The sequence below is a fragment of the Balaenoptera musculus genome, chromosome 8, assembly GCF_009873245.2.
Source record: "Balaenoptera musculus isolate JJ_BM4_2016_0621 chromosome 8, mBalMus1.pri.v3, whole genome shotgun sequence".
NCBI lineage: Eukaryota > Metazoa > Chordata > Mammalia > Artiodactyla > Balaenopteridae > Balaenoptera > Balaenoptera musculus.
In genome coordinates this window covers 3,895,231-3,922,269 of record NC_045792.1, presented here as the reverse complement: position 1 = coordinate 3,922,269, position 27,039 = coordinate 3,895,231, and the positions used below count along the sequence as shown (strand labels likewise).

Genomic DNA, 27,039 nt, shown 5'->3' with positions numbered 1-27,039 from the left:
GATTCTCCCACCGTCCACCAGTGCCTCAGCGCCTCCCGGGCGGGAAGAACACCTTTGACTCTGCCTCCCCCCCTGCACCGGTGCGCTGGTCAGTGCTGAACACGGAGGCTCCCCTCCCTCCCTCAAGCCCTGAGTGGCAGCGTCTGCCCGTTTGGGTGGTGTGAACATCCCACAGGGCCTGGTCCGAGCCCCCGTCCCCGTCGTGACACCCCAGTCTGGGGCCATGCGGAATGGCGCACCACTCAATCCTGCCATCGTACTCCCACCCCTCTGCTCTCCTGCCCCGGGGGCTGGGGGCTGTCCTGGAGGCTCAAGAGCCCAGATAACCCTGCACAAATAATTAGGAAGCGATGGGGCTTGTTATTAAACGTAATTTATAAGTTCACATAATTAAAATGTTAGGAATGACTGTGTAACAGCCGACTGGCAAAGTTCTTGAAAATTAACCGTCAGTATCATCCCAGCCAGCACACCACCGCCCCCATGGCAGACTGTGGACCTGGGCGGCCCTGGCTTCCAGAAGGTCCCTCCATGTGCCCGGGAGTGTGCACATTTACAGGGGGCAATTCTTGGTTTCGGGACTTTCAGGGGACACTAGGATGAGGAAACAGGGATGCTGCAGCGGTAGGGGTGACGGGGTCAGCGGCGGGTCTTCATGTCCGACTCCTGACCCCAACTGCCTTGAGATAAAGGCTAAGACCCAGAGAGCGGCCGGATGGTGGGTCCGGACCGACGTGTCGGGCACTGGGACTTAGCGCGAGGGCAGGACACGAATCCAGACTCCGGCGCTGGTTTCTCTGGCCAGCCCACGCCTCCTGCCTCAGCTCAACGCCACTCCCTCCCCGCCAAGTGGCTCTCCGCTCGGGAGGCGGGACCGAGTTCTTCGGTGGCCCCAGGAGGCTGCAAGCTTTGGGAGGCTGGGAGGGAGGGGAGGGAGGGGAGGGAGGGAGGGCGCTGACTGGGCAGTCCAAAGAGGAGGGGGCCTTTAATAGGCTCGCCCAGCGCCTGGTTTGCGGCGCTGCGAGCGGAGCGGCTGCGGTTCGGCGGAGCGGCCGACACCTCCCTCTAGTTCTCGGCTGCAAATCTTCGTCCTTGCACTTGACAGCGATTGTACTTAAGCTCCCAGGGCGCGCTTTGCTTGGAAAGGCCAGGTAGGAGGCGCGAACTGCCCGGTGCACGCTCGCTGCTGGCGAGGAGTCTCCCTCCCCGGGCTCTCCTTTCTGGGAGCTGCGGGCGGTCCCAGGCGTCGGTGGTTCCGGTGTACGGGCTGCGAGGAGACGGTGCCGGCGGCCGGGGAGCCGGCCGAGCCCTTCCCAGAGCGCTGCTGTGCGCCGCCCGGCGCCATGCTTCTGCTGGGCATCTTAACGCTGGCTCTCGCCGCGGCACCCGCTGGCGGCTCAGAGCCAGAGCGAGAGGTGGTGGTCCCCATCCGACTGGACCCGGACATCAACGGCCGCCACTACTACTGGCGGGGTCCCCAGGACTCCGGGGACCAGGGACTCATTTTTCAGATCTCAGCATTTCAGGAGGACTTTTACCTACACCTGACGCCGGATGCTCAGTTCCTGGCGCCCGCCTTCGCCACTGAACATCTGGGCGTCCCCCTCCAGGGACTCATCGGGAGCTCTCCGGACTTGCGACGTTGCTTCTACTCTGGGGACGTGAATGCCGAGCCGGACTCGTTCGCCGCCCTGAGCCTGTGCGGGGGGCTACGCGGAGCCTTTGGCTACCGAGGCGCCGAGTACGTCATTAGCCCGCTGCCCAACGCCAGGGCGCCGGCGGCGCAGCGCAACGGCCAGCGCGCACACCTCCTGCAGCGCCGGGGCACCCCCGGCGGGCCTCCCGCAGGTCCCACGTCTCGCTGCGGGGTGGCCTCAAGCTGGAACCCCTCCATCCTGCGGGCCCTGGACCCTTACAAGCCTCCGCGGATCGGCTTAGGGGAGGGTCGCAGCCCGCGCAGGTCCGGGCGCGCCAAGCGCTTCGTGTCTATCCCGCGGTACGTGGAGACGCTGGTGGTGGCGGACGAGTCGATGGTCAAGTTCCACGGCGCGGACTTGGAGCATTATCTGCTGACGCTGCTGGCCACGGCGGCGCGGCTCTACCGCCATCCCAGTATCCTCAACCCCATCAACATCGTCGTGGTCAAGGTGCTGCTTCTCGGAGACCGCGACACGGGGCCCAAGGTCACGGGCAACGCGGCCTTGACGCTGCGCAACTTCTGCGCGTGGCAGAAGAAGTTGAACAAAGTGAGTGACAAGCACCCTGAGTACTGGGACACCGCCATCCTCTTCACCCGGCAGGTGAGTTGATTTGTCACCTCTTTGGACCCAGATAGCCCCCATTTTTGGGGGGGAGGTCACTGCCCTTAGCTCTCCAAATGCCCTCTGTGGTGCGCAATCACCTCCATCCCCCACCCCCGAGTTGAAATCTCGTTGATCTCTTCCGACTGCCACTCGGGATCTTCCGGGGAGAGCCGGCTCCTGGGCTCGGTGGAGCTCCGGCTCTAGTGCATCCGGATGCACGTGGGCGGTCAGAGGAACGCCTGCTCCTTCGGAAGGTGTAGGCCCGGCGCGGCCAATGAGCGCCTCCTGGATCCGGCGCCGAGGGGCCGGAACCCAGGAAGTTGCCGCCCCGGAGCCGCAGTTTGTCTCCAAGGCAGACAGGAGGCGCTCTGAGGATGGTGTTGGCGAGGTCCGCCCCTACTGTAAGGGGGCGTCTAAGTCCTTTCGGACATATCCTTCCCAGGCTTCTTTTTTTCTGCTTGTGGAACTGGAAGTTGAGCGCCTGCTGCTTTTCTCGTGGGTAGCATGTCGTTACCCTCTATCTGTCCTGGGCCTGGGAAAGCTGGATTGGGATAGAGGGGCTCGTTTGGGATTTTTCCTGGGTTGCAGTGAAAGGACAGACTCAAGTACAGGCAACATTTCCGTCTTCCTTGCTGCTTCTCCTATACCCGTCTGTGCTGGGCCTGTCTCCTCTTTGAGGAGCTTCTGGTCCATTCAGGGCAGGCAAACGGTTCGAGGCTTGGAGTTTCAAGCGGAGCTTCACTTAGAGCCGAGTTGAGGACATCTCTTTCACTTTTCCCGTGTCCCTGTTGGTGGAGTGTGACCCCGGGCCCTGATGTAGGCTCTGGGCAGAGCGGGCAGGGCTGCTCATGACCCAGACTCACTGACACTTCCTATGACGGTGCTCGACTACGGGGCTCCAGCTTCTGGCCCTGGCAGTGCGGAAGTGGAGTGAGCTCAGGGCAGAGCATCTGGCGATCCCAGCTGCAGGGTTGGAAAGATACTGAGCCTTGGGATTAGAAAGACAGATCAAAAAAGCAGATCAGAAAAGCAGCTCTGCCTTTTGCTATAGATCTACTGAACATTTAGATTCGTAGATGTTGCAGTGACTCGGTGCTGTGTTTTTGGATTCTTGAAATTTCTCAGATACGGGAGACTGGGAGGAAGGCGAGCATCCACGTGACCTGCTGCTTCCTCTGATCTGGGGGGCTGTGGTTTGAATCTGTGCCAGGCTCTTGTTCTGTTGACATCATAACCACGGGCTTCTGGGGGTGGCAAGGAATCCTTGGGTACCTATGGGGCCCTGACTCTCCACCGTATCCAGAGGGACTGGCGCGCATGGGGCTGGAACAGGAGCTGAAGACGTCCACACTAACCCATTTGGCACAGCTGGGCCCTTCCTGGAGCTAAGCTTCCTCCTTTCCCAGCCTTCTCCTCCCACCACCTGGTTCCTCTAGGGAGGCCTTTGGCCCGAGGCCGTTTCCTTGCGCTCATTCTTCCAACTGAGGTCTGTGGAGCCGTCACTGCCCAGCCCCTACAAGCACTGCCTGAGTCACGGGGAAGCCGCAAAGGAGGAGGCTTCAGCCTCTGCACACAGCCCAACTCGGCAGTCAGATGGCTGGGGAAAAAGCAAAGGCCAAGAACAGGATCTCTTAATGGGCAAAGCAGCTGTTGCCCCATCTGCTACCTGGGATGCCCCTGTGGAGGCCATTCACTGGTCTAAAGTAACAGACCTCTGTCTCTACTGCCTGGCGGTGAGGCTGACTTTTGGAACCAGCCCTGGGAAGAGCACTCCTGCTGGGGATATGGGCCATGCCGTCAGAAGGATCCGCCTTTTGAAGAAGAAGCAATCAAACAGCGTGACAGCTTCTGTTTGTCAGCAGTGTGTGCCAGACCTCCCCTAGGGGGCTACGTTGACCATGCATAATGGGTACAAGATGTGTGGCCACTTGGGTCGGAAGCAGGGATGTGCACGGTGTGACTCTTAGAAGCTGTCTTTCCCTTAGGCGTGGAGAGGGCAAAGCCAGAGAGTGGGGAGGCTGTGTCGGCAGGCCCATTATGCCGGTATGTGCTTCATGCTTCAGAGCAAACGTCTCTCCTCCACCTCCCTGCCAGTACAGACCTCAGGGCCTGCTGCATTCTCAGAGCCTTAGGAACGGCTCATTCCTGAGCTCCCCGGGGAAGGTACAGTATGAGATGAGAACACCAGCGCGCAGCTGCTCTTTCTAGACGGAGGCCGACGTGGTCTCCAGGAACCTGGAGCCTCCTCTGCTCCAACGCAAGAGGGACTTTTGTCTTACTCTGTAAGGGTGGGGAGGAATCCTTTAAATCAGACGTGTGAGCTTCTCTGCTTAAACCCTATTTATTGGAATAGTGGTGTAATCAATGCTTTTTCAAACTAAAATTTGAAAAGAATATATATAATTTGTTTGGATAAGACTTTTTTTAGAAAGGTGCTTATTTTGTAAATTACCTTTTGTCTCTAAAGGACCTTGAGCTGACGGACACCGTTTTTTGTGTTGTTGTTGTTGTTGTTTTTAACATTTATGTATTTATTTGGCTGCGCCGGGTCTTAGTTGCGGCACATGGAATCTTCGTGGCCGTGTCCGGGATCTTTACTTGCGGCATGTGGACTCTTAGTTGTGGCATGCAGGATCTAGTTCCCTGACCAGGGATCGAACCCGGGCCGCCTGCATTGGGAGTGTGGAGTCTTAACCACTGGACCTCCAGGGGAGTCCCTTTAGAGTCACCTATCTCTTGGTTGCCCCAGAGAAATTGGAAAAATGGCGATTGCCTCTTTCTGATTGCACTCCGGTTGTGTTTCTCACGGGGAGGAAGCAGTTAGGAAGGGGTTGGGCTTGGCCAGATGGTACCTCCTCCTGTGAGGAAGAGGTGAGAGCAGCTCCAGGGAGCTCCCGGTGCCGGGGTGCCCGGCAGGGAGCAGGAGGAGGGTAGGCCTGGCAGGCGTGGAGTTCCCCTCCGACGCCTCAGAGCTGCAGCGGTGGAAACAAGCCCGGGCCAGGCTGTGGGGAACCTGCTGTCCCCTTGGCAGGAGGATGGAGGGATGTGAGGTATTGAAATCAAAACACTGGGAAGATGAGACCCAGGGAGGATCCTTCACTGTCCACAAAGGGAAAACAGTGGATCCTACAGCAAGGATTTTGACAACTGGAGGAGTTTCCTTAAAGATTCGGAATAAGTCCATTCCCATAGGAAGAGTGCACGCTGGATTCTGCAAAGCGATCAGCCTCCAGCTCATAACAGCAGGGTGAGGTCACATAGGGCTGGAACCAGGATCTGTGGAGAATGAGAGCCAGCCGTTCTGTGTGGACATTTATTTCTGAGAGGAGGAGTTTCTATGGCTTCTGTTGTGCTGGGCAGTGGTCCAGTGGGACCGCACTTCTCCGGGTCTTCTCTCTCTTTAGGTCTAGCGCCTCTGCTGTTTGGGCAACTTTGTGGTCCGCTGACTTCCATTCACTTATCCATACATTCTCGTAACACTTATTGAGCATCTATTATTTCTGGTACTATCCTGGGCTGTGGAGCTACAGATACTCCTAAGATGTGGCCTCTGGCCGCCAGGAATTCACTGTGTGTCAGGGACCCCTGACAAGGAAACAACCCATTACAATGCGGTGTATGTGCCCTGGCGAAGGCTCGGACCCTGTCTTCTGGAAGCCCAGAGGGGGGTCATTCTCTTTAACACCGGAGTCTGGAAGCTGAGGACAAGGGACAGACAGATGCTGGACCGAAGGAAAGGCAAGAAGGAAGGAGGTGGTGGTGATGGGACAGGAAGCTTGTTTTCTACCTTGCAGGAGGCCCTTCCTTCAGGCCACCTTCTGGTTGGCTATTTGTGACATTTCCTCCATGGGACTGGCTGTTTTTTAGGATTCATAGTTTGTGGGTTTTTGTTTGCCTGCTTATTCCTTCATTTACTTGTTCTTCCTGTCGCGCTGAGTACCGTGCTTGCTGCTGCCTCGTCCCCTTCTCGCCCCGATTTCTTCCGCGCTGTCTTCTTCCTCTTGTGGGGTCATCGAGGCAGGCTCTCTGTCATCGTTCTCTTCTCTTCCTCTCCTCACTCATGCTCTCACCTTTCCTCCTCTCACGTCCCAAGGCTGGCGCTTGTCTTCCCGCTCTGGCCTTGGGTTTTGTGGGGATGTATATGTATCCTACACTGTGCAGAAAGGGTCAGCGTTCTGGACCCTCATTTGAAACAGAGGCCAGTTCTTTCCATAATCAACTAGTTGCAGCATGGCAGTGAAATTTAGTGTTCTGACAAAAGAAATGCTAATGATAAAATAATAATATGGATTTTACACACATCTCCCAACACAATAAAAAGAATCATAATTTTGTCAGGATCTTTTAATTTTTTAAAAAAATATTTATGTATTTGGTGGCATTGAGTCTTAGTTGTGGCAGGCAACCTCCTTAGTTGCAGCTCGTGGGCTCCTTAGTTGTGGCATGTGAACTCTTAGTTGCACCATACATGTGGGATCTAGTTCCCTGACCAGAGATCAAACCCGGGCCCCCTGCATTGGGAGCATGGAATCTTAACCACTGCGCCACCAGGGAAGTCGCCAGGATCTTTTCATTTTTTTTGATTTACCATGTTGTATTAGTTTCAGGTGTACAGCAAAGTGATTCATGTATGTATATATATATATATATATTCTTGTTCAGATAATTTTCCCTCATAGGTTATTACAAAATATTGAGTATCGTTCCCTATGCTATATAGTAGGACCTTGTTGTTTATTTTATATATGTACATATGTGTTATATGTTTATATATATATAAAAAACATATGTAAGTGTATATATGTTAATTCCAAACTCCTAATTTATCCCTCCCCCAACCCCTTCCCCCTTTGGTAACTGTAAGTTTGTTTTCTATGTCTGTGAGGTCTATTTCTGTTTTCGTAAATAAGTTCATTTGTATCATTCTGTTACATTCCACATATAAGTGATATCATATGATATTTGTCTTTCTCTGTCTCTGGCTTACTTCACTTAGTAGGATAATCTCTAGATCCATTCATGTTGCTGCCAATGGTATGATTTCATTCTTTTTTATGGCTGAGTAATATACCATTGTATAAATATACCACATCTTCTTTATCCATTCATCTGTCGATAGACATTTAGGTTGCTTCCAGGTCTTGGCTATTGTAAATAGTGTTGCTATAACATTGGGGCGCATGTATCTTTTCGAATTAGAGTTTTTGTCTTTTGTGAGAAGCTTTTTTGAAGTCGGGTCTTGGAGGAAGATGTTAGCAGAGAGAGAGAGACAGCTGTAGATTTGGCACTTAATAGTTTGTAAATCTTTATCACTAAATGGAAACTCAACCCCACTCCTTCTGGGAGGCAGGAGGAGGAGAGATGATTCTCCCTGGCCTGTAGGGTGATAGTTCTTCTGCCTCGTATCTTACTTACAGCAAATAAGCAAGCCGGGAGTGATGGGGGAGGGTGGGGAGGAAGTTTGGAGGGAGGAATGTGCCCTGTAATCTTTTCTTTCTTTTTTTAAACGCTGATTAGTCAGGAGGGCCAGCGAGGTTGGTTCCTCGGTAGGTCCTGCCCTTCCCCTGCCTTTCAACATCTCTGTAGCTGTTGGCATCACATGGGGCCCTCACGCTCACCTTGCTGTGACACCTTGCCCGGGTCGCAGGGCGCAGTGGAAAGAACACAGGCGTGGAGTCGGGCAGAGCTGAGTTGGGATCCTGGCACTTGCACTTTTAGCAACGACAGTGAGCGAATCAGCTGTTTGAACTACTCTCCCCTCATCTGTGAAACAAGGATAATGAAGATGACGAGGGTACCTGAATGGCAGGGCTCGTGAGGGGACGAGCTACCGAGTGTTCCAGAACTGGTGCTGCTGATACCATCGCTGCCTTAGTCTCGCTCAGTATGTTTGCTGTTGTCCCGTCATCACCGATGGGTCCCTGGCCAGAGCTTAGGTTTGAGACGGCCCTGCTTCAAAGCATTCTGCCCCATCCCCCTGCAGGTATGCCCACCACTTCCTATTTGTGTGGAAACTCTGGGCTCCACAGTTGCCAGTCCCACTGATCTTCCGGGCAGGACCTCTCTACATCTTCGTAGCGCCTCCGATGGGCCCATGTGTGTCGCCGTTGTTCAGTGTGTTCGCAGGAGGGAGGTGCTGATGCAGTGAAAGGACCACAGAGCTCTGAGTGCTCAGGTAGTTTCACCTCCCTTCCTGGGGACTGTTCATCCAACTTTTGAGGCTGCAGGGTTGGGAGAGGGAGCCTCGGGTTCTTTGGCATTTCATCTTGGCTCTTTACCATCAGGCTTTGCCCAGGAGGAGCCGGCAGACGGTGCACGGCAGGGCTGGGGTCAGTGTGTCTGTGCAGGTGTGGGGCTGGGAGTCTGGCGCAGACCCCGTACCCAGAGCACTCGTGGCCTTTAATCCTGCCTTCCCCTCCCCCCGGGCCTCTCCGGCCTCTCCCCATCCGTGACCAGCCTGCGCTCTGGGGGCAGGGGGTCCGGAATGGATGACCTTGCCCTCTTGAGACCCCCCAGCCCCTTCGTTCTTTGGGAGCACGTGCCCTGGAAGTAGCATGCAAGGGTGGGGAGGGCCCAGCTCTGCTGATGCACTGCCTGGGTTCAGCCCTCCCTCGGCCCCTCCCTCCTAGTCTAACCTGGGTTTGCTGTTTGACCCTGGGCTGGTTACACATCTTCTCCGGGTCTCATCTGTAGAACGGGGCCTGGTAATGGCATCTCCTTCATAAAGCTGCTGTGAGGATTCTGTAAGCGAGCAGGTGAAGCGCTCAGAATAGCGTCTGTGCATGAAGGCCAGCTACTGTTGGACGTGGTACACACCCTTCCTTGAAGTGACGGCTTCTGGAGAAAGTTGTTTGGTCTTCCTGCAGTGAGGTTGCTCTGCTTCCTCAATGATGTAATTCTTGTTTGGTTTCGTCCATCTCTTGCTGGGATACCACTCTGTATATCTTGAGGTGTTTATATCCCAGTGGAACAGAATCTGCTGATAGAAGCTGCCTCTTCTTCCAGGCGTCCTGAGTCACACTGCCCAGGCACTGAACTGCTAGATTTTTTTCTTCTAGCAAAGCCACGCCCTCCCATCCTTGGAGATTACAAACAGAAGTGGATTCTGAGTTGGATGAAGAAATCCAGTGACGCCTGAGAGATTCAGCTGGGTAACAGGCTGTGGGGCAGTGTTAATACAAGTGCAGGGTGGTTTCACCAGTGATTAGGATACCCTAACTCGTGTGGTGCCATCCAGACCAAAGGCCACTGCTGGCCTGGTGTCAAAAGGCACGGATGCCGACCCCATTCTTTACGTCATAGCGGCATGGCCTTGGGGGAGTGATCTTGGCTCACGGAGCCTCAGTTTCCTCGTCTGCAGAATGAGAGGGCGGCTCTGAAGTTCTGTGAGTAGAATTCTTGGAAGCTGTGGCGTGGCCGTGAACATGAGTGCTGGCTCGCACGCGTAGGAGTTCAGTGTGAGCAGGGAGCTGGCTCCATTAGAACGTGTATCTTCTGCCACATTAAAAAAACGAATGTGCTTGAGTTTTGTGGGTCTCCCTCTCTTCCTACCGTTGAACACGCGAGCATCTCAGCAGATGGCGGGGGAAGTGAGAGGAGGTGGAAGGAAGGCCGTAAGGAAGGCAGCTGCCGGGGAGGTGTGGTGCGTGTGTAGCACACAATCTTGGTAAACGTGGGATAGGCCGCTGCGAGGTGTTATCCTTATTTATTGATTTGTTTCCAAAATGCGGCTCTAGTCCTAAATTATTTTTATAAAAAGAGACAGTTAGAAAAGAATAATCCAGGAGGATTAAGTTCTTGGCCAGGATGATTCTTGGGTCATTTGGAAAGGCAGTTGCAGCTACAAGAAGAAATGGCAAATCACCAGAAATAGTGAGGGGCTGGGCTGGGCGGTGCCTACGCCCTCCAGGTGGAAGGAACCAGAACCGTTTCAGTTTCTGGAGACAAGTGCCTGAGCTGAAGAGGTTAAGGCAGCTTGAGTGCATCTGAGTTCGTTCCAGAAGGGTGGAGACACACAGGGCCACGAACGAGGCACCCTGGGACCCTGCACAGCCACCTGTGGGAGTTCAAAGCGTGGAGGCCCAGCGAGGCTCCTCCATCTGAGTCCTGACTCGGGGCAAAGGGCCAGGCAGAGGGCCAGGCAGCACCTCTGACCCCACGCAGCTGGTCTTCCCACAGCGATGGGCTGGGTACTGCGGGACGGCTGCTCTCAGCTGCATCCGACCCGCGGGAAGTTTGCCGGCTCTTGCCTTGTTCCTCTTGTTTGATCCAGGGAAACTGGGATTTCTTGATGGAAAGAACAGGTTGCTCCTGGCCAGGAAGGGCCTGCAGCTGCATGTCTGCTTCAGAGAGAATCCACACTCCCCCAGAGGAAGGCGGCTTTTGGCTTTAAGGACCTGCTGACCACAGAGGCAGGCTGCCCCGCGGCCGCGGGCCTCCGGCCTGAGCTCTCACTCTGCTCTAGCCTTTTCCGCTGAGCAGGGCAGGGGATGGGCCTCTGAATCTCCATGTGGGTGACTTCACGTTTCTGTGACTCAGTTTTGTCAACTACATAGCATGGGTCAGCAGACCAGATCAGCTTTAGGGTTCTTCCCATTCTACAAGCAGACCGTTCTGGGTGTTCCTTTTATAACCCAGAGGCCAGGGGTGGGGGGCTGAGCACCCTGGGGTCGGGAAGAAGCAGAGGCTTCAGGTGCTGGGACCGTCTGGGTTTTAGTTGGGAACTGGCCCTTCCGCAGAGGAGGAGAACGAGGGGATAGGAGTGACTTGCCCGAAGGGACACACCTGCAGCGTGATGGGCCAGGACCAGACTCTGGGCTTCCTGGTGCTTGTTGCCGTGCCCTCTCGTACACAAGGCCAGTGCTGGGTGCACATGGTGGCCCGGGGACAGTGTGACACGCTCGTCCTGCAGGCTCTCCCTACGGCTGTGACCGCCAGGCTAGAACTTTCAGGGCGACCACCTTTGTGGGCTCCTGTGCTCTCGTGCCCCCCTCCCTCTGCCCTTGCACGAGCCTCCCTGCCTCCCTTCCGTCCTCCGCTCCCGGGCCGCTCCACCGACCCAGCCAGCTCCTCTGCGGCCACGCTCCCTCAACCACTGGCCAGGTGAGCCTCCCCCGCGCCAGCCCCCATGCGTCCTGACAGCAGGTGTTTTCTGGGTTTCAGAACTCTGGCGTAGGGAGAACTTTCTGGGGAGTGAGCCTTTGGAGAGGGAAGGGGACTTGGAAGAGGCCAGAATTCGAGGTCCCCCCGGGGCCTCCCAGAAGGGACAGAGGAGCCGTGAGCAAGTGCGGGACAGCCTTTTACCCGCCAGAGACTCGGGTGCCCTTGGGTTCAGTCTGATCGCCCTGGAAGCTCTCTGGCCAGAATCCCCGTGAACTCCTGCGGAGGTGTGACTATCACCTGACCGTGAGAAGCCAAGTCTGACCGCTCAGGCGGTAAACCTCTGAGCGCTTGGGATTACATTCTGCTGGTTTTCTGTGCTGTGACCACGTTTCCTCCTGTGTGCCCTGGCTCCCCTTACGCGCCCTGGCTGCCCACCTTTTCCCCATGTCAGCACACGTGCACACACACATACACACACAGGCACACACACACCCCTAGGGAGACACACAGCTGAGGACAGCTCTCCGTGCCTGTTGTGTGAGCCCCTGGGCTCCCGGGGGAATCACCCGCAGTGCGTGGACTCAGGAGACGCTGGGTGAACAGCTGCGATGAAGCGGACAGAGAGTGAGTGTCCAGCCCTCAGACCCTGACTGGGACTTGAGCTTCTCTGAGCTTCAGGGGACTCTGAAGAGGTGTCTGTGGAGGGTGACGGTGGCAGTCATGACTCTAGGGGATGCTGGAGGATTAACTAGCACTATGTGTGTCAGGTGCAGGCCCGGTGTCAGCATTTACTCAGTCACCACCGTGATTAGCTGTGATCATGAGTCGCGGTCTCCACCGTCGCCAAATGGGTGTAATACTACCTCCGCCTCCTCAGCCTGTGGTGGGGATTGCACGAGATGCTGCACGTCAACTTCGTGTAAACTGTCAAATGCCCTCCACGTTAAAGGCAGGGATGTGATGTAGAGAGTACCAGTGTCACCCGTTCAAAGTGTCTTCTCAGGAGGAGCAGAATGTGTACAGGTGTCTCATCCTATTTCCAACTCCGGGCTCCGAAGGCACCTAGATGCGTTGCTGGCCCATAATGCTCCTGAGTCCTGCGAGATGTGCCCCCAGGAGACCCTTCCACATCCGTGAAGTGTATTCCGTCCGGGCTGCCAGAGGCTCTGGCCCCGCTGCAGGCTGTTTCAGTGCAAAAAGAGGGACCTTCCTGCTTAGGTCACGACTCATGTAATGTGTCTTCTTCGGAGCGGCCGTGGAGCCTGTGGTCCCCCAAGCCTCTGTGGCCAGTGGACCTGGGTCTGTATCCGGGCTCATCTCTGCCTCGCTGTGCCTACTCCCAGCCCGTGGAAGCCGGGCCTTGGGCAGGGCGGGCCCTTGGCCAGTGACCCTTTGGCTGAGAATCTGAGCTTAATTCATGGTGGTCCAAAGGCAGTCCCTCATCAAGGATCGAGGCTCCCAGAGTCGACCCTGGCTGGGGTGGTGCCGGCCTTCCACCCCCTCCTGCCCAGTGAGCCATGACCGGAACCTCACCCGGCTGGGGTGTCGCCGTTTTCGGGGCTGGAAAGCTGTGTCTATAGAAAGCAACGGTCCTTTCAGTGTAATCCTGTACCTCCTAATTTCCTCCCAGGGCCTCCCCGGGTAGGATTTGGGTCGCATCTTCTCAGCGAGCCGCCGAGCTTCCCTCCTGAGGCTTTTTCCCTGCGTGCATTCCATGAATGACAGCCCTGCAGCCCCCTGGGCAAAGGGCCTGGCTGGGAAGTGCCGGGCCTGCTGGGGCCCGGAGCGGGGCGAGTGCCCCTCCTTCCCATCTGGTCCTTCTGTCACGTCTCTAACTTCTGGCCGGCTTCTGCTTCTCCCCCACCTGGGCAGGACCTGTGCGGGGCCACCACCTGTGACACGCTGGGCATGGCCGACGTGGGCACCATGTGCGACCCCAAGAGAAGCTGTTCTGTGATCGAGGACGACGGGCTTCCCTCAGCCTTCACCACCGCCCACGAGCTGGGTGAGGCGGGGGGCTCGTGGGGGAGGGAGGAGGGAGTGCCCTTCTGGGTTTGCACGGGGTGTTCTGGGCAGGGGTAGACGTCTATCTGTGCTCCCTTGGGCTCCTTCCTTAGGGTCAGAGTCAGCCTTGACGATGGCTCACTTTCCCGATCGCCCCAGCCCAGGTTGCCGGTGCCCCTGTGTCGGTCAGCGGTCAGAGTGTCTCATCAACTAGGGGCCAAGGGGAGAGTAGGTTCCCTACCCTGCTGTCTTCACTGAGCCCACAGCCGATGGGCAGGGCGGGACCTGTGAGATCATGCTCTCTCTCTCTCTGTTTTTTTAATATAACAGCAATAAAACCCCAACATGATTTTTTTAAAAAAATATTTATTTATTTGGTTGTGCCGGGCCTTCGTTGTGGCAGATGGCTTCCTTAGTCGTGGCTCGTGGGCTCCTTAGTTGTAGCACGCAGGCTCCTTAGGTGCGGCACGCACGTGGGATCTTAGTTCCCTGACCAGGGATTGAACCTGCGCCCCCTGCATTGGGAGCGTGGAGTCTTATCCACTGCGCCGCCAGGGAAGTCCCCAGGAACATGATCTTGAGGACACTTGCAAAGCAATCTACCGTTAGGCAGAAGTGACCCGCCTGAAAGCTGTAGACACAGGTCCTCTAGCTCCCGCCCCCCACCCGCCCCTCGGGCTGCTCCACACTCGCCCGCGTGCCGCCCTCTGAGGCCTCTCGCCTCCCCCGCAGGCCACGTGTTCAACATGCCCCACGACAACGTGAAGGTGTGCGAGGAGGTGTCCGGGAAGCTCCGGGGCAACCACATGATGTCCCCGACGCTCATCCAGATCGACCGCGCCAACCCCTGGTCGGCCTGCAGCGCCGCCATCGTCACCGACTTCCTGGACAGCGGGCACGGTAAGCGGGGCCCCGGGGAGGCGGGCTCGGCCCCGTCCCGTCTGTGCCCCGTGGCCCACAGCGTCTGACGGAGCCCATTCCGTCCCCCTGGCTTCATCCCTGCTCCCGTCGAGACCCTGCGCTGGCCACGGCCACCTTTCTGGCTCACCCCTGATGAGCGCCCTCGGCCCCCTGCAGGTGACTGCCTTCTGGACGAGCCCAGCAAGCCCGTGTCCCTGCCCGAGGACCTGCCGGGCGCCAGCTACCCCCTGAGCCAGCAGTGCGAGCTGGCCTTCGGCCTGGGCGCCAAGCCCTGCCCCTACATGCAGCGCTGCAGCAAGCTGTGGTGCACGGGCAAGGCCCAGGGCCAGACGCTGTGCCAGACCCGCCACTTCCCCTGGGCCGACGGCACCAGCTGCGGGGACGGCAGCTTCTGCCTCAAGGGGGCCTGTGTGGAGAGACGCAGCCTCAGCAAGCACAGGGTGAGTGGGCTGGGGGGCGGGGGGTGGACTCTGGGGCCCTGTCCTGGGGACCAGCCCCGGCACACACTGCTGTGTGGCCGTAACTGTATCTCACTGCTGCTCTGTGCCTCGATTGCCCTGGCTGCGGTCCTGGCCCCTTCTTGACTGCAAAACCGGAGAGAAAAGATGAGGCCGGTCAGAGAAACTGGTGAGGCCGTAGGCAGGTGGGGTGCTTTCCCAGGGGCAGCGGGCCCGGCCCTGAGCTGCACCCTGGGAGGCGCTCTGGAGCCCAACACCTGGAGCCCAACACCTGGAGCTCGGATTGGCTCACTGCCCGCTCCTTCCTTTCTGCTCTCAGCGGGTGTTTCATGGCCGGGGAGCCGTGGGCTCAAGATGAGCCGGGCTCAGAACCCTATTTGTTACATCCCGAACCAAGCTTCAGTTTCTGTTGTGACTGGTCGTTTTTGAAGTTGAAACATAAAAGAACAAAAGTTATTTTTTCCCGATAAATAGGAATAGCACCCAAACCGGAACAAATTCAGAATCCACATATTCTCTGAATATAATAAAAACTTTATTTTCTCCAGATCTTGGGTTGAGATAGCAAAGGGATTTGCGCTTTTCCACCAAAAGGAATGAGAAAGAGGCCCATCTTCTCCCTTGATCCTGGCGGGGATTGTCAAGCCCTCTCCTGCCCCTGCCTTGGCCACGGGAGGGCTTGCCTTGGGGTTTTATGTACTCAGAGGCCATGGATCAATAATAAAAAAGCATTCACCAAGCACTTTATCCATTGCCCTGAGATGGGCATGGTACAGAATCATGTAGAATCTTCTGTGTTCTGGGAATATACGTTTAATTAAAGCTTCATTCATTCATTAGGCAACAACCCACTCTATTCAGGGATCTGGGTAAAGTACTGTGGTGGTCAGAAAAACGAATGAAACATGGGCCATGTCAGAGAGGGCTCACAGTCTAGTGGGGAAGCTAGAAATGTAACTGTAATCCAAGACGCAGAGGGGTGTGTGCTGTGTGTTGAGACAGAGTGCGAGAACGTGTCGTGGAGAACAGGGATGAGAGATTAATGATGATTAGAAGGGCCTGAAAAAGCCTTGATGAGGAGGTTGGATATGAAGAGAGCCTCGAGGGATGAGTAGGGTCTCAACAGGCAGAGCTGGAGCAGAGTCTGGGAGGTGGGCTGAGCTGGAGGCTTGCGTGGATGAGCACTCCATTGGAGGCATCTTTGGGAGGGTGGTTTGCTACTAGCCCCTAGTTGCCTTGACCACCAGCCTGATGCCTTGAGGCTGGAAGGTCCTGAGGACAGGCCAGTCACTGCCAGTTCCTCCTCTTGGGAAGATGAGTCGGAGGATAAAGAGATAGGTCAGGGGGATACTGGATACAGGAAATGTGATGGGAGAAGCTCTCTGGACCTCTCAATCCATCAGGGCCAAATCCACTCTATCCTCAACCTTCTTTCTGAGCGAACTGTCCCTCCTCCACCCTGGCCCTTTAGGGAGGACACTGCCTTCATCAGCCAAGGTCAAAGCACAAAGCTTGTCCTATTAATCACCCCAGAGATCTCATTTCAGGGGTCCCACTCTGTCCACTGAAGCCCTATTTTCCCAGCTCACTCCCTCCAGTTTTGGGACTCCAGCAATTCTTCAATCCCATCTGACCTACAGTCCCTTGATCCGACATCTTTCCATCGTCCCTCAGGCTTCTCAGGCCCTCACCAGCCTCTTATTGAGCTGAGACACGGTGGTCCATTGTTGGAAGCACTGCTTCACGTACACTCCTCTGCCCCCGTCCCCATTCATCGTACTCACTGGGCTAAGCCACCACGCTGGTGGCATCCGACTCCCTCACCTTCTCAGTGGTGCCAGCGTAGGTGAACACGGCCGGAGAAGCACACGCAGCCCTGCTCGCCGGCCTCAGCTTAAATCAATGACCTGGACGCTGCGGTGGGCCTGTCCTGCTGCTCAGGGGTCACATCACGTTTTCTTTCCTGAGTTCTCTCCCAACCACCTAAGCTGTTACTTCACACCTTCACTTCTCTCTTCCATGACCAGCTCTTTCCTCCTCATTTTTCACTTTTGCCAGTGACCTTTCTTCCTCTTTCCCTAAGAAAAACGAAGCATTTAAGTTATCAGACGTGAACTGCCACCAGCTCCCAGCACCGCATCCACTGCCGGACCTGCCTCTGCGCCCATGGCGCTGCCTTTCCTCCTGCACAGCGGACGAGCTGCCCACACGCTCACCTGAGGCCAGGCTTTGTGCTTTGCGCTCCGATGCTCTCCTCTCCCGTCTCTTCAAGGAAAGCACCCTGTCAATCTCCGCTCTCTCTCCTGCAGCATCGGATTGTCCCCTGTTGAGTCGGATCGTTCCTAACAGGATGCACGCTGTAGTTTCTTCCACCTCAAACTAAACTTCTCACGATCCCTCCTGTTCTCATGTATCACAGTCTCTCTCCTTGACTCCCTTTTACAGCAAAGTTCCTTGAAAGAGTTGTATGAACCGGCTCTCACCAATGCCTGTCTTGCCACTTTTCTCTGGAGCCCATTCCAAACAGGCTTTCAGTCCTCCTGTTTCTCTGAAATAACTCTTCTTAAGGTCACCAACGACCTGCACGTTGCTGGTCGGTGATTCTTGCCTGACCTGTGAGCAGCATTTGACCCGGCCATGGCTCTCTGCCCTGAGGACACAGCCTCACCCGCCTCGGTTTCCCTCCTCCCCCCCGGCTGCCCCTTCCCCACACTCCTGTTTCCCAGCGTTGGGGTGGGTGCTGCAGAGCTCGGTCCTCGCCCCCGTCAAGATCCACGCCACCCTCTGAGGTGGTTCATCTAGATCGCTGGCTGTAGACACCATTTACATTTACATGTTGAAGACTCCCAAGTTTGCTGCCCAGACCTCTCTCCTGGACACTGCCTGTCTCCCTGGATCTCCATCTCCCCATCTGGATAACTGATGACTGTCCTAAATACGACATCTGTAAAAGGCAGCTCCTCGTCACCACCCCGAACCTGCTCTGGCGTCTTCCAGGTGCTCAGGCCAACGCCCCTTTGCCCCAGACTCATGTCCAGCAATCCCTGTGGACTGTCTTCGAAATCGATGCAGAGCCTAACCATTTCTCACCATCTCCTCTGCTGTCACCCCCTCCCCGCCACCGCCCCCTGCCCCGTGGATTATCACCCCTGCTCCCTAACCGGTCCCCCTGCTTCTGACCTTACTCCTTACACACGGTTTCCTCCAGAGCAGCCAGAGGGATCCTTTGAAATGCAAGCCAGGTCCTGCCACGTCTCTGCACGGACCCTTCAGGGCTTTCACTCCTCGCTCAGACCCAGTGAGCCCCGTCTCTGTGTTCAGCCCCTGCCCGTCCCGCTCCCTCCTCGGGGCCTTTGCACTGGATCGCTCTCTCCCTAATATCGACGTGCTTCACTCCCATACTTCCTTCAGGCCTCTGTACAAATGTCGCCTCAGCGGTGAGGCCTCCATGCCCCCCTGTAACACAGGGCAGCCCACCTCTCCAGGGCCCTCCCCATCTCCCGCTCCCAGCACCTGCTTTAACCCCACCTGACACTATGTGCACAGGCTTATTTTTATGGTCTGTCTTCCCCGCTGGGATGCAGTTGCTTCAAAGGCAGGGGTTTGCTGCACATGGTGCCAGGCTTGTGGTAGGAATTCAACAAATGTTTGGCAAATGAGTGACTGAATGGCACATGGCAGGAGTGTTTCCCGTAGGAATGGGTAGGAAGAAGTGATGCCAGGTAAAAAAAAAACATAGCATCGTCTCAGAAGCCACAGGAGCAAAGTTAAATATTGAAGATTGGGGACCACGGGCCTGGGCACGGACTCTTTCATTCTTTAGGGGGGTCACTGCTGACCTTTGAGAGGGGACACTGCTGACCTTTGAGAGAGCAGCTCCCGTGGTGCGATGGGGACAGAGCCCGTACTGCAAGGCACGGAGGAGGGAGCAGGTAGAGCAGGTGCGGCTGCCTCTGGGGAAGGGAAGGCATGAATGAGGTGGGCTATGGTTTGAGGAGAAAGCAGGGTTCAGGGAAAGTGTCCTTCCTCAGGATGAAACTCTGAGCATCTACCTAAGTTAAGGTATCTGTCTTACCTGCAGCCGGTTCCGGACTGGCTCCGAGCAGGTTTGCAGCTTTCGGTGACCTGTGACAGCCTCTCCACCAGCCTCGTACACCTGGGCCCTGTTGCCCAACTCGTGTGTATTCAGGGCTGAGAACTGGCTAAGAAAAACATAATGAAGACTATAAATTTTCTCTCCCTTCTCCACCCTCTTGAAAAGTAAAACAACACTGCATAATTCACCCCAAAGCCAAACAGAGTTTCAGGATTGCTCAATAGTCTCCTATCTTTATCTCCTCTCAGCACAAACATTACATCTGCTTGTAGTGAAACTTTCTCAAATTTAACCCCGGATTGAGGTGAAGACCAGTCTGGCTTGGTGAAAAGTCTGAATTATGGAAATCTTACAAATAAAAATATTCAGATATCTATGGCGACACGGTTTACTGGCCACCCTTTAGACTCAGAGACTTTTGTAAGGACACTAACGGCACAGAAAGAGAAACCCTGAGCTCCCTCGCGGTGGTAAGCGCGGAGCTAGGAAATTTCACACACGCTGCATCATTTAAATCTTCCATCTGACCTCACACCCGAGGTCGATGTGCTGGCCCCATTTTTGCACACGAAGCACCTGAAACTTAAGGAAGTTTCTCTGCTTGCTCAAGACCACCCACGTGGCGAGGGCAGAGGCCCGGGTGGAACTTGCCTGCCTGACTCCGCAGCCAGGCCCCTGTCCTGCGCGCGGCCTCGTGTGTAACTGGGAGCAGTGGGCACTCGCTAATCAACGGGCTGAAGTGTCGTGTGCGTCCCAGGCACAGGATCATTTGCTGCTCATTCTCTCCCTCGTGGCACAAAGTGGGTTTCGTTCGGGTGGGATGGCACGGTGGAGGCTGTCCCCGAGGGGCTCCCGTGCAGGCTCAGCGTGTGGGTGCGGTGCCCCGACCCCGCAGGGACCTAACAGACCCTTCCTCACAGGTGGACGGCTCCTGGGCCAAGTGGGAGCCCTACGGGCCCTGCTCGCGCACCTGCGGCGGGGGCGTGCAGCTGGCGCGGAGGCAGTGCAGTAGCCCCGCCCCCGCCAACGGCGGCAAGTACTGCGAGGGAGTGAGGGTGAAATACCGCTCCTGCAGCCTGGAGTCCTGCCCCAGCTCAGGTGAGCGGGGGCGGCCGCGGCCGGGCTGGGCGGTGGGCCGGAGGCCACAGAGCTCCTGCAGTCGAGATTCTCACTCCCAGGGCACAGTCCGGACGTGCAGATGTGCAGAATCCTTGGGATCATTTCTTGGCCTCGCCACCTTTGCCAGGGCTGTTTTCCTCTGATGCTGAGGCTGGGAGTCTAGATGACCCAAGGGGTCAGGACACTAAAACCCTCTTAGTTAAGCACAGACAAGCCCATCTTCATAAGCAGAAGTTCTTTTTTTTTTTTTTTTTAAATAGGTTAGCTTTTAATTTGTTTTCTGAGAATAATCCTTTGCAATAACAATAGCAGAATGGAAGTAATATAGTTTAGAAAAAAAAGGAACTGTTACATATCCCTTGTTTGACTTTCCTATAGACCACGATCAGCTGTCTGTAATTTGCTGGGATAAAAGTAAATTACATCTTTTCCACATTCTCAGTTTCTTGCTATTTTTAATGAGATTGGAATAGGTACAGCCCAGTTTCAAACTCAGACACCATTCTTACTTGTATACAAGCAGGAATTCTTTCTTTCCTCCCTCCCTCCCTCCCTCCCTCCCTCTTTTTTTCTTTCTGGCTGCGTTGGGTCTTCATTGCTGTGCACGGGCTTTCTCTAGTTGCATCGAATGGGGGCTGCTCTTTGTTCCAGTGTGCGGGCTTCTCACTGCAGTGGCTTCTCTTGCTGCAGACTCTAGGCCCACGGGCTTCAGTAGTTGTGGCACGCAGGCTCAGTAGTTGTGGCTCGCGGGCTCTAGAGTGCAGGCTCAGTAGTTGTGGCGCACGGGCTTAGCTGCTCCGCGGCATGTGGGATCTTCCCGGACCAGGGCTTGAACCTGTGTCCCCTGCATTGGCAGGTGGATTCTTAACCACTGAGCCACCAGGGAAGTCCAAGCAGGAATTCTTTATCCAAGCCTCATGAACTTGGGTGGGAGGAAAATGACATCTCTATATTTACTAACCTTTTAATCTAAAATTTAGTATTTCCTTCAGGTAGAAATTTAGTAGTTTGTACTGACCTTTCCACCCAAAATTTAGTATTTCTCTTAATTAGGCAACAAACTACAATGCTAGTCACAGTACGTGTGGCTCTGCCACTAGAAATCACAGGCATTTTCATATGTTGCATATTTTCAGTTGTTGCAGATTTTCCTTCAAATGGCCTTTGTGCTCATCACTACCTCACGATTACAGTGGGTTTTAGACTCATTGTTGGATCTTGCTATTTAATAGGTTAACAAGGAAGCACATAGATCACAAATACGTTTCAAAATATATTGATAGTTGTATATAAATGTAATTGGTATTCTTTGTAATCTATCTATGTATTTTATGCATTTAAGAACGTTCTGAAAGCAGTTTCAATAGACTGCTGGGGGGTTCTATTTAGGATTCCGGTTAGAGGGAATTTAAGGGCAGACCACTGGGAGAGGTGGCACATTGCCTGCGGGATGAGTTACCATCTGTATCCTGCATCCTTTGGTCCCCGCCTGCCTTGGGCCTTTGAGGTGGGGTGGCTTCAGTGATGAGGACCACTCGGCGGCGGGTGAGGAGAAGCTGTTTAGAGCCGGGGGAGGCTGAGCGCCCCTGAGGGGCGTCTCTCCTTCGCCCCTCCCTTTAGCTTCCTGCATGTGCTTCCCCCTCCCCAGCCTCTGGCAAGAGCTTCCGGGAGGAGCAGTGCCAGGCCTTCAACGGCTACAACCACAGCACCAACCGGCTCACCCTGGCCGTGGCCTGGGTGCCCAAGTACTCGGGCGTCTCCCCACGGGACAAGTGCAAGCTCATCTGCCGAGCCAACGGCACCGGTTACTTCTACGTGCTGGCACCGAAGGTGGGTGAGCCTGGGCAGGGGACCAGGGCAGGGGCAAGGTCTGGGGGAGCATCAGGCAGAGTTGCCCCCGCTCCTCTTCTCCCCTTCCTGGGCCACTGCAGGTGGTGGACGGCACACTGTGTACCCCTGACTCCACCTCGGTCTGCGTCCAAGGCAAGTGCATCAAGGCTGGCTGCGACGGGAACCTGGGCTCCAAGAAGAAGTTCGACAAATGTGGGGTGTGCGGGGGAGACAATAAGAGCTGTAAGAAGGTGTCAGGACTCTTCACCAAGCCCATGTGAGTCCTGGGCCCTGGGGGATGGGGGGAGGGAAGGAGGGCAATTCCCGTGCAATTGCCCCCAGGCGTCGGAAGCTTGGGTTAGATGGAGTAAGTGTCAAATCCTGGCCAGTACCCTTGCTGCAGAGACCACTCATGCTCGGCTACAAGTATGATGTTCATTCATTCATTCATCCAACAAAGATGAAGGCTTGACTAGGATGCCACTTAGCTGGAGATGATATTCAGGCATTTGGCAGAGTTGTTAGGGTCTGTCTAGAATTCTAGAGTGAGACTGACCTGTGTTCAAGTCCCAGTTCCCCATTTTCTGGATGACGCTGGGCAAGTGACACAATCTCTAGAATTCTAGATTTCCCCACTTGTAAAGTGAGTACGATGCTAATATATTTCATGTCCTGCTATTGTGAGGATTAGGGAGTTTATTCAAGTAACATGCTTAGCATAGTACCTGCTGCATAATAAATGCTCACTAAATGTTCATGATGATGATAACAAAACATACCTGGGGACAGATGTGACAGCCTCCCCCTTTTCTGAGCCTGAGGCCCTGGCCTTGGGGACAGGATTAAGCCGAGAATGGCACTAAACTGCAGGGAGACGGCGGAGTGAACGGCTGGGACTGAGGGAGCCCGCTCCTGGGAGATGGGTGCCCAGATCAGCTGAGGAAATGTCTCTGCTGAGCCTGGGCTCCTGCCTTTCCGAGGTCCAGCACGTTCCCTTTATTTTCAGGGGGCTGTGCTCCTTGCAAAGTCCCGACCCAAGCTCTGGAAGAAGCAGGGGCAAGCAGAGTCCCTGCTGTCTCCGTTGAGGGGTGTGCTTGGCTCTGAGGACTTGGGGGTCCAGGTGCCGGTGGCAGTAAGGCCTCGATGGCTGTCCAGGAGCCTCGCCCGCCCCCTGGCCACAGTGCCCTCTGCCGAGCCCGGGGTGCGACCTCTCTGGGCACTCGGGTGCTGCAGGCGGATGGTGCTGCAGGCTGGCCCTCAGGGGCCCGCAGGGGAGACCGGGCTGGGAATTAAAGGTAGATCCCCGGACTCTCTTCACAGGCTAAATGGCAGGTGTCCCCTTCATAGACTAGTGGAGTGGGAAGGAGCTGAGGCATCATCTCTTTTAACCTGATCATTGCGTAGATGAGGCCCCTGGAGCCCAGAGAGGCTGATTTGCTTGAAGTCATCGGGGAGCTGGCGCCCGAGCCAAGGCTTGGTGTAGGTCCCTGCCTCCAGGGTGTGTACCTCCCTGCATCAGCCCCAGCCCTGGCCCCTCCCGTCCTCCTCGCCCTTCCTCTCCGCTCCCTCTGGAGGCGACAGGTGCAGCCAGCGTATCCGGGGTGGGGGGTGCTGGCCGATGTGCCGACAGCCTCCCCACCTCTCGGTTTGTGAGACCCATGGACTGGGCCAGGCCCTGTACTCTGCCACCTGCGTGACCTGCCCGGGGTGTGGGAAGGGGAACCCGTCTCGGCGTCGGAGGGCAGCGGGGTCCTCCTGCAGGCATCGGTCTAACGCTCACTCTTCTGCCGCCGCAGGCACGGCTACAATTTCGTGGTCGCCATCCCGGCGGGCGCCTCCAGCATCGACATCCGCCAGCGCGGCTACAAAGGGCTGATCGGAGACGACAACTACCTGGCCCTGAAGAACAGCCAAGGCAAGTACCTGCTCAACGGGCACTTCGTGGTGTCGGCCGTGGAGCGGGACCTGGTGGTGAAGGGCAGCCTGCTGCGCTACAGCGGCACGGGCACCGCGGTGGAGAGCCTGCAGGCCTCGCGGCCCATCCTGGAGCCCCTGACCGTGGAGGTGCTCTCCGTGGGGAAGATGACGCCGCCCCGGGTCCGCTACTCCTTCTACCTGCCCAAGGAGCCCCGGGAGGACCGGGCCCCGCCGCCCCCGGGCCCCCGGGCCCCCTCCGTGCTCCACAACAGCGTCCTCAGCCTCTCCAATCAGGTGGAGCAGCCGGACGCCCGGCCCCCCGCGCGCTGGGTGGCGGGCAGCTGGGGGCCGTGCTCGGCCAGCTGCGGGGGCGGCCTGCAGCGGCGGCCCGTGGACTGTCGCGGGCCCCCCGGGCAGCGCGGGGCATCCGCCTGCGACGCCGCCCACCGGCCGGCGGACGCGCGCGCCTGTGGGGAGCCCTGCCCGGCCTGGGAGCTGGGCGCCTGGTCCCCCTGCTCCAAGAGCTGCGGCCGGGGCTTCAAGAGGCGTCCGCTCAAGTGCGTGGGCCACGGAGGGCGGCTGCTGGCCCGGGACCGGTGCAACCTGCGCCGGAAGCCCCAGGAGCTGGACTTCTGCGTCCTGAGGCCGTGCTGAGCGGAGCGCTGCGCCTCCTCACTCTCCAGCCCCTCGCGCTGCTGCCTCCGGGGCGGCCACGGGCAGAGGGCAGTGGCCGGGGCCCAAGCCACGAGGTCACCCACATCCAGGGACAAGGACCTGGGCGGGGAAGCTAAGTCACTAAGGCACAGTCTACCTCACGCCCGGCTCCTCCGGGGCCAGCCTCGGGGTGAGGCTGAGAGGTGCTTGGAGCTGGGCAGGAGGCACCGGGCCCCGTCTCCCAGGGACCTGGAGGATGGGCGCCTCCCCGCAGAACTTCAGGGACCTTGGCCCCCGTCAGGGAGGCCGCAGGCTGCTGGAAGAGCCAAGGCCCGGCAGCTTGGCAACTTCAGGGGGCCCCAGGGCTCTGAGCCGTCTCTGAACAAGGCAGGTTTTTATGGTGCTTTCAGCCACTTTCTTTTCTGACCGGTGCGGACTGAACAGTGAAAACTGGCCGGGGGTGGGCAGAGCTGAGGGGCACGGGGCAGGTATAACTGGAGCCTGGGCCGCTCCATTTGGGATGAGGCGTGTGGGGGACAGTCCCAAGTTCCTCATCTTCCTTCCACCCTCGGCCGTCCCTTAAAGGGTCACCTCCTCTCCCTGTGTCGTCCGGTCTTCAGACTAGTGGGAGGGCTTCCGCATAGGTGTCCTCTGAGGCTTTGCAGGTGGAGGTAGGCGGTCAGTAGGGAGACTGTTGTCTTCTTCAAGAGGGATCCGACCATCAGAAAAAAAGATGCTGGGGTGATGGATTCTGTGCCCGAAGCAGGGAGTTTGAGGAGAGACCTAGAGGGTTCTGCTGTCACTGGGGCTGGGGCTGAGCTTTGCAGGAATGTCGCCCGAGGATGGGGAGGGGGGGCCCCAGTTCTGATGGCTTCTTCCTCCAGGGAGCCAGATATAAATAAGGCTGTTACCTTAACCCAGCATTGCCACAGTCCTGACCCCACGAGGGGGACGTGGGACATGCCCAGAAGGGCCAGGTGCTGAACAAACAAGCGGCCATCATCCAGACAGCTACGTGCGGTCTTGCCCGGGGTCTGTCACGTTGCATCGCAGGCTGTAGTTCCTGCAGTTGGACAACGGGGTTCACTGTTTGCTACCTCAGGCTCTGCTCTCTGGGAACCCACCCTTGTCCCTCCCTGGGGCAGTGGGGACCCTGGTGCTTCCAGCAACCCCGGCTGTCATCCCCTGTAGACTGAGCTGCCCACACACAGAGATGAGCTTGGGTGCATGCTTCCTGCTCCCCACAGCCCGGCCACCCCCCGGGCCTCCAAATGCGATGACAGGGTCTCTCTCTTCAGGTGCCATGGGGACAGGTTTCAGGAGACACCAGGAATCACTTAGCTGACCCAGGGGCCCTTGGCAGCCACCAGTAGGAACTGCCGGAGACTTGTCTGTCTCGGAGACACGGTAGCGGAGCGGAAACCGGATGTTTCCTACAGCTCCAAGGGGGATGATGTTTTGGAGTTAGGGATTCTTTGGCCACGCAGGGTATTTCTTGAGGGTGCAGCTGCCCCAGCACGAAGACGGGAGAGTCTGCCTCTGAGAGCAGGTAGTGAGTCCTGGACCTCGGTGAGGTGACAGCACAGCACTGCCTTCCCTGGGAAAGGCAGTCAGCCCTTTTACTTGGTTTCCCCTGATAGAATCCACAAACCAGCCGACCAGCCAGGTGAGCCTGGGATGGTGTTCTAATCCCAGTCTGACCCTGGCTGAGCCCTGAACAAGTTCCCGCGGGGGGCGAAGGGCAGGAGGGTCTCGGAGGCTGGGCTGCAGCCACCCTTGAAGAAGGGAGCGAGGAGGAACCCCCCTCCCTGCGCGAGCGAACAGCGGGGCTGCAGGGCACAGGTGGACCCCCGCTGGCTGACGACAGCACCGCACCCTATGCTGGGTGCAGCCCTCCTCGTTGGGGAGAGGGTGGCGCGGGGGCGTGCGGAAGGGGCGGGGACCGGGTGGGTGGGAAGGGGGGTGCCGTCACTGGGGGCGCCTGGCCCCCAGGAGAGCGGCTCGACGGATCGTTTCCAGGAGGGACAGCTAACCTTGTTCCTGACGTAAGCTGGGTCTCAGCGCTCTTTTCTGTCGTGATGTTTTCCTTTTACCTTTTTTTTTCCTTTTTAAAAGAAGTACAAGCAAGACAACTTGGGAGGTGTGTCTTGTCTGTGACCATTTCACTAATCCAACCATACTCTCCAAGGCTGAGCAGAGACAAGCCTCAAGGCACAGGTTTCTGGTGATGGAGAAAAAGTTAAGGTGGTCTCTCATGTCTGTGGAAGAAGAGGAACATTCTGGGGCTGCAGCAACCTCTTCCGAGGGGTGTGGACCAGTAAGGGTCTGGGCTCAGGAGCCCCTGCCTCCTCTGCCCGTTGTGTGCACTGATTGGAGGATCTCAACCTCGTGGGCCTCGCCATGCTGGAGCAGGGGCAGGGGAGCCGAGGATGGGAGGAGGGACCCGAGTGCCCCCAGCCTGGGCACTGGCTCCCGAAGGCACTAGACACTGTCGTTTACCGAGACCCCCTTGTGTTTGGTTCTTTTGCATTCCGTGTGTGTACTGCAGAAGGATGGAAGGACCTGGGTACTGGCTGGGCTCTGTATACTGTGTATACGTGGGAGCTGGCCGCTGCGGGGACAACGGCCTGCTCCC

At 56.8% G+C, this 27,039-nt stretch overlaps 1 protein-coding gene across 2 annotated transcripts; it reads left to right on the top strand.

The window, feature by feature from the left end:
- Positions 1 to 247: 247 nt before the first annotated feature.
- Positions 248 to 27,039, top strand: ADAMTS15 (ADAM metallopeptidase with thrombospondin type 1 motif 15). Of its 2 annotated transcripts, XM_036862115.1 has the most exons (9): positions 248 to 2,300; positions 13,278 to 13,410; positions 14,142 to 14,309; positions 14,487 to 14,770; positions 19,805 to 19,982; positions 21,652 to 21,833; positions 21,935 to 22,110; positions 23,630 to 23,748; positions 26,520 to 27,039. In XM_036862115.1, exons 1-9 carry the CDS (start codon positions 1,344 to 1,346, stop codon positions 26,630 to 26,632), a joined length of 2,310 nt encoding a protein of 769 aa, XP_036718010.1. In that variant the 5' UTR covers positions 248 to 1,343; the 3' UTR covers positions 26,633 to 27,039. The 2 variants fall into 2 exon arrangements, with proteins under 2 accessions (XP_036718010.1, XP_036718009.1); XM_036862114.1 differs by lacking the exon at positions 26,520 to 27,039 and having other exon boundaries at positions 23,630 to 26,312.

Coding starts and splice junctions, on each gene's coding strand:
- ADAMTS15 (XM_036862114.1), top strand. CDS start 1,344: ATGCTTCTGCTGGGCATCTTAACGCTGGCTCTCGCCGCGGCACCCGCT. Junction 13,411..14,141: donor CACCACCGCCCACGAGCTGG/GTGAGGCGGGGG, acceptor CCTCCCCCGCAG/GCCACGTGTTCAACATGCCC. Junction 21,834..21,934: donor TCTACGTGCTGGCACCGAAG/GTGGGTGAGCCT, acceptor GGGCCACTGCAG/GTGGTGGACGGCACACTGTG.